Here is a 13,692-nt window from a genome sequence, read left to right on the forward strand (position 1 = left end):
TTGAATACCCCACCTAATCTCTCAAATATGACCATGGAAAAGAAGCACAGCTAATTAATTCTTGTCTTCTTGTTATCCTTTATTTGTTGCCAACAATAACCAACTTCACCTACTCTATATATAACCTGCCCCATATTTTGAAATACAAAGGTGTAACTATGAAAGAATAATAGTGTAAAGCTGTATGTACATCCATATATGGTGCAGTTTAATAACTGATGCAGAGACTAATGTGCACAGCCATCTCTGGGGCCACATATACTTCCTCACTAAACTCACCTTTTCTCTGGTTATTACATCTGCTATCAGGTCCCACCCGCATGTAAAACCCTCCTATGATCTATATGCGTTTAGCACTTATGGGGGGGGGGGGGCTTGATCAATCAGCATTTCATAGTTGCTAGAGGAGGTGGGAACTTTGCCCCAAGTAGCATCTGCCAACTTAGCTATTGCTTAATAACTGGCCATATTACAGAATGTAGTATTACTTAAAGGAGATGTTTGGAGTTTTTAGCATATCAACATGGATGACCTTTAAACTAAGTAGACTGATCACTACTTGGTTGATTTACTAGCAATCCCATATTTCATGTTTTTATTCCAGTATTTACACTTTTGCATCTAACTTATTGTATACTCTTACACTCTTGGATGTGATAAAAAACCAGTAATGCAGTAAAGCATATAATTGAATATTTTATTCATTTTTCTATAGTCCTCACTTTGATGATAAGGAACGGTTACAGGTTTTAGTGCGAATGATTGCACAAGAGATGTCTAATGGTATTCCGCATTCTGGACACCTTTACGCCGCAGTACGTGCAGGTAGAACACTGACCCCTGCAGGCGAAGTTCATGAGCTCTTCCATGGAATGGATCAGGTAATCCACTTAAACCTCAGCAATGGAATTCCCTACCTTGCAACAGAGTATTGTGTTTTCTACTATTGAGGTTATTTATAGCTAGCAATAAACATATCGTTCTAAGTACAGGGCAGGCTTAGTTTTTTCAGAGAGGGTACATTATAGTGCCTTCCCTTGCTTTGCCGATTTTAATCCACAAATAAATAAGATATAACATTTTGCACTAGCTCAGAGCTGGCAAAGACCTGGTCTCCTCCCAGTATAATTTTAATGGGACGCATGTTGCACTTAAGTGGGAAAGCACATTTCAAGACACATTTTGCTCAATATAAAAACAAAGCACACAAATGTGCCACATGTAGTAAAGGCAGATTGTAATGAATAGTTGAAGCCATAAATGAAAATAAACCGAGCGTTATTTTAGGAGAAAGAGTTGGTAAGCGGTTAGTGCTTGATGTGACTTCTGCAGAGTACGCCGACTCTCGTTCAATGAGGTACCTGCAAAGAAAATAAATTAATGTCCACCCTCAAATGCACTTGGTGGACAATATCCCAAAGTGATTTAGTTGTGTGTGTATGTGAATATCATGTTAATGTATATACTGTGTCTGTAGCTGTTTTGTTACAGCTTTGACAGTTTACTTATTTTACTTTTGAGTGCTGACAACTTCTGTTGAATGGTATTTTCTAACATTTACATCAGGTCAGAATGATGAAAAGGATTGCAGAGATGTCTGATTTGGGTCCAATATTACGGAAGTTATCACGTATTCGGAAGTACCTACTACTGAGTGACAGCATAAGGTAATTGTGTGTGTGTACTGATTTGTTTGGTTGAATGGTGAAGCCGTCACATTATAGGAGATTTCCGCGCCAGACACTGAACTGTGTAGGCCATCTGAGGCTCTGCCAGGGCACACCTTGAGCTGCAGCATGGGTGTACATATAATACGTTTGGAGATATTATTTATGCAGAATACAATGTTGCTGTGTCTTCGTGCGAGAACATTGAATGACTGCTCAATACTACACCTTTCACATCGAGCCTCTAACCCAAGGTAATGCCGGGGCAACCAGGTCCTAGTTTAGTGTGAAAGGGTCAACCTGGTTTGTGTTTCCAAAGTCCTGGGTTATTCCCAGAACCGACCCAGGTAAGCTGCAGTCTGAAAGTGGGGACGCTGGTTATTCGACCTGGGTTACGTTTAAAAGCTACTGATTGGCTGTGGATGCAGAGGCCCGCCTCAAGGGAGTGACATGCAGGGCAGACTCGGGTGTAATGTGAACGGGGAATACCCCGAGTCCGATGTGCTGTGGGATAGGGGTATGAGCTGCTGTGGCACGGCTTGAAACTGTGTACATTGACCTGGTTCAGACCCACGGTATTAAAGAGGTATAAGAAAGTACTCTAAAATACTTATGCATCTTATTACATTATTTCAAGGTTTTCATCTGTACAAATAGAAATCAGTAGATTAAAATTTATATTTTGGTACTTTAAGGGGGAGGGGGAGGATGCAGTCTAACTGCGAGATTTCTATAATGCATACAGCAGTGCAGACAGTGTGGAGAAGCCATGTCTTTCAGCTGCATTTGTATCCATCTGTAGAGTGACTAGTGTACTGAAGTAACCAAGTGGCTATATTACGTGGTTATGAATGCATGTTCCAACCATGTATAAAATTGCTAAAGGATATAATTTTCTGGATCTGTTATACTAGGATAAGGCATCATAGTTGTCTTCTATGTACCAGATGAGGTAGTGAAATAACCCCTCTCCCACTTCAACTTAACCAATGCTACGGTGGCTTCATTGAGGGAACAAATTGCAAACATAACATACTGGTAGGTTCAATGTTGACTGTACACAAGAATTGTTCACATCTATATGTTTAAAAAAAGGCATTATACATAGAACATTCTTGCTTTGTGTGGGGGTATTTCTGTGGTGTTTGTTGTTGGTCCTGTGGAAGTTAGTGCTTTGAGGAATTTTACCTTAGTGGTGCAATGTCTCACATAGAGTTGTGGTATTCTCCTTGAGGAAATCTTATCTATTGTATTAAGCATCCCTGGCAAAGTACCATTACACTTTAATGCACTTTAAATGCCATTCCTCTTTAATCCTAATGTGGGTAACACTGACGCTGGGATATAAAGGGGAGGCAGAGGAGTAGGCACTAAAATAGTTAATGGCTAAAACTCCCCCTCCCCTATATTCCCTCCCCTTCCCCTAGTTCCTCAGTTAATTTTTTAGTGCCTGCAGGAGAGGTACGAAATAATAGATTTTAGGATTTTATTTTTATTTCAAGACTATTCCTTACTTGTTAGGTGTCTGATCCCTTTATGGGATCAGACTAGGTAGAAACCAGCATTATACTAGTGCCGGTTACCGGCATCCCGCTCCAGAAGAGGGTCACCGCGGCTGCTGGTGCTTGGGGCCCTGTTAGAGTATTCCTGAGGTAGGCCTCCACTACCAGTTACATCGGCGTCCTCTTTCCAGGTACCTACAGCTGGGTAAATGGCTGCACAGAGTGCAGCGTTGCTGGTTGAGCGGCGATATGGGCATTGGTGTAGGAACTAGAGTGTTCTATCAGACCTCTGGGTTTTCTCCCAGGGGAACACAGAGCTGAAGTAACTTGCAGCATACCTGCAGGAGATCTGGAGCCCCCACTCCCAGAAGCTGGTGGGTGGAGCCTCCTGGTCAGGTGCCTGCTGACTGCTTACTGGGCTAATTTGAAAGCCAGCTGATGACTGCTCCACGCTGCTGCTGGGTCTGGAGGAGTGTGGTTTTGTAAAAAAATATGAATCTTAAAAGTTTGGTTTTATGCTTGTATATTGTTTAGTTAGGGTTGTTTATTTTATTTTTTTTCATTTCTTTTCTTTAATCAATTTCTTATGGTGCATGCACACGGTCAGATTTTTCCTTCATATCTGAGCAATAACGATTTAAAAATCGTTCAGTCGTTCATATCTGAAGGAAAATCTGACATGCCTGAAAGATTAACGATGCGCGTTCCCGTTTGTCAGATAACGATATCTGACATCTGATGTGTTTGCAGTCAGACTTGAACGATTCCATTGATTTTAATGCAGTCAAAAATCGTTCACATCGTTCAAAACTTTGGTAAAATCGTTCAAATCGTTCATCTGACAAATCTGACTGTGTGTATGCTCCATTAGACTTTTGTTTTCTTTTTTTGGTTGAAAGTGCTGTTTAAAAAAAAGGGTTAACAAATACTTTTTCTTTTGCTTGGGTTAATATAATTTAAAAAAAAAAAAACAAAAAAAAAAACAGGGGAAAGAAAACAGACACGTTTTTGTTCTCTGTGTGTGTTATCACTAGTGGTAACAGTATGTCTGCAAAGGGAGACAGCCCCCCCAAAGCTAAGCAGGGGACTGCACATCTGATATATTATACCTGTTGTAAATGTTCTGCAAAGCTCCTTAAAGTGAGCAAGGAACAGGAGTCCCCTTAGGAAGGTTGTGAAACTTAGGCGTCCGGTCAGCGCTTATCCAGGGATGCATCGGCAGAAGAAGTGTTGCCTGCATGGGCAAAGGTAATGACCCAGTCCATTACAGATTTAGCAAAGGAAGTGCGGGATGTCCGCAGCCAGTCTGTTGTAAGCACTTCAGTTCCTTTAGCTTTGCAGCAGGTCTACCCGTCTCAGCCCCCTTCCTCTGAGAGAGTCTGTAATCCTGTAGCTACAGGTTTTATTATACAAATGGATAGACTCGCTAAAGTCTGTTCATCGTAAAAAATAAAAATGGTGTGTTGCGCTTGTATTTCCGCAGCTCAATAAATAGTGGTCAGATTAAAAATATGGGTATATGAGCGCTGGTATGGATTAGAATTGGTGGACCGCACAAATAAAAATATATGAATGTAATGAATAATCAGTAATCAATAATAAAACAAAACAAACAAAAAACAAAAACAAAAAAAAAAATTAGAAGCAGTCTTGGCCTCGACAGCCTCTAGAGACTGTACATTTCCCTGGTGAAGAGTATTCAGAGGGATCTGCGGAGGAAGGGGAGGTTGTGGATCAGGAATGGCTAGACCATTCCACTTGGGAGGACAGCTCTCCTGATAGAGTGGTAGTTACTGAACTAATCTAGGCCATCCTTCAGACCCTAAAAATTCAAGAGAAAAGTAAACCGGTTTTAACCTTTCCTTCATTTATGCATTTCTCAGATGTTTTGAACTAAGGCCCTGATTCAGAGCCGCTCGCTCTGAATCAGGGCGGGGATTTTTATTTTTTCTGGCCCGCAGGCCGCTCGCTAAGCTGTGGGTGACCACCCACAGCTTTTGCGAGCGGCCTGGCGATGGTCGCGATTATCGTGACCATCGGGCTTGCGAGCAGACCCTGTGGTAGGGTCTCAGGGCTGGGAGCTTAAACGGAGGGCACCGGACGCAATTGAATAAGTTTAGGACGGGAGTGCCGGCAACCTGGTCATTTATTATATATATATATATATATATATATATATATTATACATACATTACATGCACAGGTTATACTTACCTTTCTGTTTAATAGGTGTTCAGTAAACGCCACACCTCGGCAGATGTCTGCAGCTTCAAAGGAAGTGGAACTCTTTGTTGCGGCAATTCAACGGAGTAAAAAGGAACGCAAAGCCATTCGTCCTCATATTGTCGAGGTACATAATGAATTTGTTGTGCCTGCTGTAATTTTATCTGCGCATAAACATTGACTACACACCCAACAAAACAACGTATATAATAGAATAAAAACACATACTACTTCATGTCATAAAATGGGACACCATTAGTTGTGTTTCACTGTAGTCTAGCCTATGTACATGAGCTTATTTGCTCCTCCCCATCTTCCCTTGTTGGCACCAGCTGCATTTTTCATTATATTCCAGGTTAATTCATTGTTAAAACACATCATTAAATATAAAAGTTATTTTTCATTGTTGTTCTACAGATACAGTATCATGTAATGCAATTCTGACATCACCAGGACCTGCCTTCAGTAGGTGCTGAGCATATTGGCATAGGGGTATCCGAATGACAGTAAAAAGGTCAACAATGAATAGGTCGACTGGTTTAAATGTTTGACACACCAATGGCCGACACAAAAATGATAGACCCGTGATTATTTATTTTCCCTACATTGTAAGGTTGCGGTTAGCCACTTTGGGAATGGTTAGGATTAGGCTGCTGGAGGGGAATTAGGGTTAGGCACCAGGGGGAGGGTTAGGATTAGGCTACCGGAGGGGATGGTTAGGTATAGGCACCAGGGAAAGGGGTAGGGTTGGGTTTTGTGTCGACCTATACATTGTTGACCTATTACCTGTCGATCTTTTTCACCACACCCTGGGACAGCTGGGCCCTGACTCAGGTCTTAAAAATATTTAATGCCCACTTGTTTCATTTTCTAGAAATATTTAAATCCTACATCAGCTGGGGGTGAACTTTCACAGAAAGGTTCCAGAAAGTTGGTCCATGTAAGTAATTTGATTATTTAACAATAACATGAACTGCAATTTGGGTTTTATCTACTTCATGTTGTGCTGGGCTTATTGTGCTACACTTGGTATAATTTCAGTCATGGTGAATTACAGTCAAGAGTGCAAATGTACATAAAACTTTTATCAACAAAGCAACAAGACTATTTCAGTAAATTTGTTTAAGTCTCTGATAGGCCTGCCTGGGTACAGGTAATTTCTTGCAGGTACAAAACCACCCTTATTCTTTCGTCCACTGGTGGACACTAGGACTGTGGGTATTGTAAAAACTGCAGGAGTCTGGGCACCAAAGAGTTTACTTCTTTGAGAGCAGCACAGGCTCCTCCTCCCCATACCCCGTCTGCACTGGAAGCCATTTTTTTTTTTTGTGCCTCTAGGAAGCGGGCACGTTTTTTAGGGGCTGTGTTGCAGCCCCTGTTAGCTCCTATTTTTCGGTACGCAGACCTTCAGTCTGTCCATCGTGTCCCGTAGTGTCTTCCTCTACGGCCAGATATTCTCTCCAGATAACCGAATCAGTATAACCTTAGCTTTCAGGAACAGAGTTTCAGTAGCCACCCCGTTAAAGATCTGGATAAAGACAGGCTGGGGGTTTCACTGGTCCAGCAATCTGTCTCTAACCAGTTGGTGTGTATGATCCATTCCTGTTCCTTGGGCTTGTTAAGTATAACTGGGTTCCCGGGCTTCAGGCGGGGTATATATGGGAGGCACAGCCTCTGCTGCTCCCAAAGAAGTTAACTCTTTGGTGCCCAGATTCCTGCAGTTCCACCTATACCAACAGTCCAAGTGTCCCCCATGGACTCTGAAAAAAGGATTTTACAGGTAAAACAATAATCCCTTTTTTCCCTCATTATTTTCTTAGACCAATCTCCCCTACACCCCACAGGTATCTTCTATTCTTTCTGTGCCTTGCATTCCCCCACCGCACACACATAGAATAGTCCATTCCAGTTCTCCCAGAAGATCTTTCACGGCCACTTTTTCAATCTCTTCATAGTGCCAGGAAGGATGAGTCATTCAGATCCATCTTCAACCTGAAAATTCTCAACCAATACTCTTACCTATCCAATTTCTGTATGGAATCTCTATGATCCCTCGTATCTGTGATGAGGAAGAATGACCCTGTGGACTCCCCATACATCACTCCTACTATTGGTTTCTGCCCTTCACCATTTTAGAACTCCGCTTGTCCTTTCATTCAGGCAATGAGCAGCTCTGAGAATATTTGTAGTCTGGGGATCACAATGCTATCTTACTCTATGTACATATCACTCTGGACACATGCTAATTTTAGTTGGATTATCCACATCAACAAATCCTCTATAGTTTAATCTCAGAAGATGGTCTCGCATATTCATTTTTCTGTCTATGGGTTGCAGACCTCTAGAGATGCAGTGTAGCACCAATCGGATGGCAGTGAAGGACCTGGTTACCATGGTATCTATAAATGAAGCCGTTCCGAATTTCCAACTCTAACCAGTTATTGTTATAATGACACATCATTTTGTGTCTCTTGAGATTGGTGTATCAGTTGATAAGGCATCAGGTTTTGGTAGCTTTCCTAAACGATAGTTTCTCAGGGCTGATAGCTTTTCTCCCTCCGTTGATACATCCTCACATCAGTCGTGTCTTCTTGTCTACTAGCATTAAGGCAGCGATGTTGGAAGGGACAATGATTCTGCTGATATCGATGGAACTTGTATGTACATGTTCCCTCAGCGGTACACATTCTGAATATCACATACCGGTTGAACATCCTTATCAGTTGTGAAAAATACTGAGAATTTGATAGTTGCTTGCCATCGGATGCAGCATTCCGCTGCCCATTCGATGGTTGGCTGTGGGGGGCACACTCCGCTGCTCTGCATAGCAGAGCAGTGGGTGAGCAGCAGGAGAATAGAAGCTGTGCGAATGCGGACAGCATCTATTCTCAGTGTAGAGGGAGCCCGGGGGCAGCCCAGCATCTCGGAGATTGCTGGGCACGACCCCACTGACGTGGATGGGGAGAGCCACAAGGCTCTACCCCTTACACATAGGCTTCCCCAATTTTCGCACCACGGGGATAACCATCGCAAAGGTTATACTATTTAATGGTTGCGATGCGATGGCTAGTTGCCATTGCATCACTGGATTTGATGTCGGAAGTCCAGCAACCATTCGACACCTGGCTTTCGATGTCCATCCCTAGTTAGAATAGCCTGAGATTTACTTTTAGCCTGCCACTCAGCCACAAGCATCTTACACAGAGGGCCTGATTCAGACCCGGTTTCAAGCGCTGAGCGCTCGCAACCGGGTCGATGGAGGCCCAGAGCGCATGCGCACGACGGAGCCGGCTCCGTCGTGCGCAAGACCTGGATAGCGACGGGCAGTCCGTCGCTTCGGGTCTCGCACCAAAGGGGGCGTGCTGTCGATGTTGAGTGACAGCACGCCCTCTTTGGTGGGCGGGCCGGGGGGGTGGCTGCCCAGACGGAGGCGTGCCCATCAGAACGCCTACCGTCTGGGGGCAGTCCCACTGACATCACAAGTGATGTCAGTGGGAGAGCTTTCGGCTCTGTTTGAGCCAAAAGATCTCTGGGGCTTGCGGCCACGAGACCCTACCACAAGGGTCTCGTCGCAAGCCTGATGGTCACGATGGTCTTGACAATCGCGACCATCATCCTGGCCGCTCGCATTAGCTGTGGCAACCCACAGCAATACGAGCGGCCAGTAGGCCGCTCCATAAAAAAAAAAAAAGACGCCCTGATTCAGAGCGAGCGCTCTGTCAGAGTGTCCGGCTCTGAATCAGGGCCAGAGTCCACTATTTCACCAGTGTTTCCAGTGACTCTTTTTATGGCATAATTCTTATAAGTAATCAGAGTTTGTTCTCAGAGATAATCATTCAGAATTTGCTGAAGGCTCAGAATCCAAACAGTCTTCACCTTGCACTTGCCATTAAACCATGGAAAGTTTACTTCCATTGGATTGAGAAGACTGTTTTTTGCACCCTCGCCCTTGCTGAACTTTTCGGTTTGAAGTCTTACCTAGATCAGAAGCTTCAACTGGACTCCTTGAATAACTGGTCTTCTGTTTGGTCTTGTTTTGTTTAGAGACTTTCTTTTAAAATGGCCTTTGTGGCTGCTGTAATGTCCACCAAAAGTATGTTTCCCTGAGCAGGTGACCTTCTCTTGTTGTCCCCTTCCTGGTGTTTATATTCAGGATAAGAGACGGCTTTGACCTGTTCCTCACTTTTTGCCAAAATAATTTTTTCAGTTTCACGAATGGAATCCTTCAATCATTCTGTTCTTTTCCTCTGACTTGCAGTAGATGGCACTTTTTAAGCTAGATGTACTGGTGAGCCGTCATATTCACCTACTCATCACGGCTTCCATAGAATCAATTCTCTGCCTGTATTATCAGAATGCTTGTTCATTGGATCAGGCCTATAAACCAGACATATTCACTCAAGACTTAACGGGTTTTTCTTGACCAGACCTCTGTTGAATAGGTATGTGTGAAATGGAATAAATTTGCTAAATTCTATAACTTGTGTGAACATCCGTTCAGCCATATCGTCTTCCAAGTGACAGTACTACAGGGCTGGTCCAATGTTCGTGCTTTTTTACCTCTGTCACTTTGACTGCTATAAGATTGTCCCCACAGGATTTGTGTCCACCAGTGAAACAAGCAAGAGAGCTTTTTTTCTCTTTACTCTCCATAAAATCGTTTGCGTCGAGTTACTTAGGGAACACAAGTGCCACCCCTTGTGATGATTGGTTGTTGTCTCCTTTTTGTCAAGTTGTATATGTTCTCTTCTTGTCGGGTCTTGTAACACAAACTCTTGTAGTTGGCGTTCAAGTGCATGTATAATCTCCTTGGTGCTTCTAATATTATTTATATATTTTATTAGGTGTTACATTTCTCCATATAGATTTACACATTGTGTAATGAGTTTTTTTGTTTTTAGGACCCAACTTTCAAACCCTGTCAGATGAAGACGCACTTTTCCTTACCATTTCCAGTAAACTATATTGGGGAATGTGTAAGAACTGTCCCTTACATGCATGAAGACTACGCCAGGTAATCTGAAACCTAACTTCCACAATGTACCATACAGATGTGCCCACTGTCCACATACATCTATCCTCTCTGCACTACAAGTCAAGTTACACATAATGCGTGAGCGCAGTGCATCTCAGTAGCACCGAGCGTCTTTGTGCAACTGTTTCCTTTAAAATGCGTCTTAAGGCTCATACACACTGGACAATATGCTGTATGAACAATATTTGCAGCGGGGGTGCCGGCATCGATAAGTGCATAAACACTTGCCAATGCCTGCAACGACAGAGGGGGGAACCATGCTGCATGTGGCAGCATGGCATCATTATTATATCGTTAACGATATCCCCAGATTGAGCTGCATGTACAGATGACTGGGAATATCGTTAACGAACCACGGGAGCGTGCATCATTCATGGTTAAGTTCATACACACTGGACGATTTGAATGATATATCCTTCATGAAAATCATCCAGTACGGGGCTTAATTGTGAAACTGTAGCATAGACATTTGCATGCAGATACAGTTGCAGTTGCACACAGAATATAGGCATGCTGCATATCATTTTAATTAGCATAAGCTGCTTGTGTATACTATTCACATCGCTTTGTGAATAAGACGCATATTAAGGGAAAATGTTGCTCGAAAAGACGCTCTGCGTTATAGAAAGGCTGTTTAACACGCAAGGAGGCTACATGTATGTGGACACATCTGTATATGCTGTTCCAGGATGTTACAGACTAATACAACTTAAACAGCCTATGTATAAAGCCCAGAAGGATAAAAGAAAACTTTCTAATCAACAGTAAATTTGATTTTATGCAGTTTTTGGGCAACATTTTATCATGTGCAGTATGTGTTGCTTTCTATGTGTTTTTATGCACTTACACTTAGACATATTCATTACATTTGTCCTTATTTGTTTCTGCTTTGTTTTTAACACCATCATAGCAGAGTGTACAGAATAAAATATTGATCACAAGGACAAGAAAACAGAAGATGGAGCAAGGACTGAAAGAAATGTTCATGTTACATGAACAGTTCAATATTCAGTCATTCTTTTTCCAAACCTATTTAGCACAGGATTTTCTGTTTTTTCTCTAAACAATTCATTGTGCTCTCCCTTGATTTTTCTTTCTTGATATGAACCTAAAAGTGACGTAATTTTCACTTTAATTTAGGCTACGTATACTTGCACGGATAATGACCGCCAAGTTTCTCCATGGGGAAATCCGGGAAAAAGGAGGAGCCTATGGGGGAGGTGCTAAATTGAACTTTGATGGCGTGTTCACCTTCTACTCATATCGGTGAGAATATGGAACTTCGCTGTAAATTTGAGAACTGAGCAGCTCTTACTAAGAGATGTAATAAAAGGGTATACATTTATCATTTTCACTTTTTTTTTTCTCAGTGATCCAAATTCATTGTCAACCATGTCCACATTTGAAAAGGCGATTGATTGGGCCAAGTTTGGAAAATTTACCTTAGAAGATATAGATGAAGCAAAGTTGTCTGTATTTTCAGCAGTGGATTCTCCTGTTGCTCCTTCTGACAAAGGTACATGTGGGGTATGCGGCATTAAATAACACCTCTCATCTACACACAGTCACCTGAACCACTCTCTAGGACAGTACAGGTTTTTAGAAGTGGAGATGTTGCCCATAGCAACCAATCAGATTCTAGTTATTATCTTCTAGGAGATGTAGTTTGGAAGCCGACGGTCTAAATCCCGACCGCCGGCTTCCAGACGTTCTAATCCCGGTGTGGTATTAATGACGGGCGTCTAAATCTAGACGCCTGCCATTAACCAGACGCCGGAAGACCGACGCCCGGCATCCCGATCAAAGTGATGCCGGGTGCGTACAGCCGCGGGGTGGGGGTGACAGTTAGGTTTAGGGCTCCCAGGGGGGCTTAGGGTTAGGCACTTCCCCGGGAGGTTAGGGTTAGGCTAGGGGAAGGGGTAGTTAGGCACCCCTGGGGGGAGGTTAGGGTTAGGCACCCCCCTGGGGGACTTGGGTTTAGGTGGCGGGGAAGGGGGGGTTAGGTTTAGGCACTTGGGGGGGAGGTTAGGGTTAGGCACCCCTAATGGACGGTTAGGGGGGGCAATTAGGTTAGCGATACTTACCTTATGGACGATCGGGATTTTCACCCTTCCCGGGCTGCCGCTGTCGGGATTTGAACCGCCGGACATGCATCCGGCAGTAATACCTACTGCATCCTCTTCTAGAAGGTGCTAGATATGTTAAGTAGAATCTGATTGATTGCTATAGGCAACATCTCCACTTCTAAAGACCTACACTTTAGTAAATATACTTCCAAATTCATTTCTCATTGAGCACTAACAGTTCATGTTCTCCAGATCTCCCCACAGAATCAAAAGTTAAATAATTAGCTCCACCTGTGGATCTTTTAAAATTCGTCGGCCAAGAAAGGCAGCCATACATCAGACAAACTTCCCTCCAACCTTCCAACTAGTTGGTTGGTTGGAATGAAAATCCTGTAATGTATGGGAGCAAATGACAATCAGCAGTTTGTTCCCAAACACCAGAAAACATGAAAAAGGTCGTTCAGGCAAGTTGGTTAAATCTGTTTGATTTAAAAAAATCTTGTCTGAACAACAGCTTTCATCCATTTTCTGGTGTTTGGGAGCAAATTGCTAATTATTTGCTCCCATACATTACTGGATTTTCATTCCGACCAACCAACTAGTTGGATGGTTGGAGGGAAGTTGGTGTGGTGTATGGCCGGCTTAATGACTATACCTGTGCACCAGCTAAGAAAAATGGAAAGCAGGCACTGTCAGTGCTCCCTGAGGAATGCGTTTGGGAAACACTGCTCTAGGACATAGAAAACAATAAAGCTGCCATTTTGCAAGTTGAATGGACATTTGTGAGAAAGCAGCCTCTCAATGCATTAGACATATTATTTCTCGTTCTGTCATTTGGTTACATGTGAGTTGCCTCTGTTTAGAGCTATAAACATAGGGACTGATTCAGAGATGGTTGGTAATGCAGCCGCTCTCACAATAGTGGTTATGGGAATATGCAAATGGTGATCTCAGCCTTCTCTTTGTGCTGCACGGTGTGATGTAGTATACGAGCGGTGACACGCCCACTTTCAGACTTTGTGGTCTGCGCATTTGCGACGGAGGTTGTAAACACTTCAACATCGACGCAACATTGGTCGCACCATCAACATTTGCTGTAGCCTAAATATGGTCTCTGAAGCTGTGGTTTTGTGATTCGGAATGCAGCAGCGTTCACATAAACGCCCGTGACACTCCTGTAACGCCCATGGAACAGTCCC

General features: G+C 43.1%; 1 protein-coding gene across 1 annotated transcript in view; it reads left to right on the forward strand.

The window, feature by feature from the left end:
* Positions 1-13,692, forward strand: part of PITRM1 (pitrilysin metallopeptidase 1) — a 92,734-nt gene that overhangs the window by 67,463 nt on the left and 11,579 nt on the right. Inside the window, exons 19-25 of the mRNA XM_088462711.1 lie at positions 716-881; positions 1,567-1,667; positions 5,399-5,519; positions 6,267-6,332; positions 10,294-10,406; positions 11,568-11,693; positions 11,798-11,943. Of these exons, the coding sequence (XP_088318837.1) occupies positions 716-881; positions 1,567-1,667; positions 5,399-5,519; positions 6,267-6,332; positions 10,294-10,406; positions 11,568-11,693; positions 11,798-11,943 (839 nt within the window). The remainder of the gene's footprint in view (positions 1-715; positions 882-1,566; positions 1,668-5,398; positions 5,520-6,266; positions 6,333-10,293; positions 10,407-11,567; positions 11,694-11,797; positions 11,944-13,692) is intronic.

The sequence above is a fragment of the Taudactylus pleione genome, unplaced genomic scaffold (assembly GCF_031769625.1).
Source record: "Taudactylus pleione unplaced genomic scaffold, aTauple2 ptg000053l, whole genome shotgun sequence".
In the NCBI taxonomy this organism is placed as follows: Eukaryota; Metazoa; Chordata; class Amphibia; order Anura; family Myobatrachidae; genus Taudactylus; species Taudactylus pleione.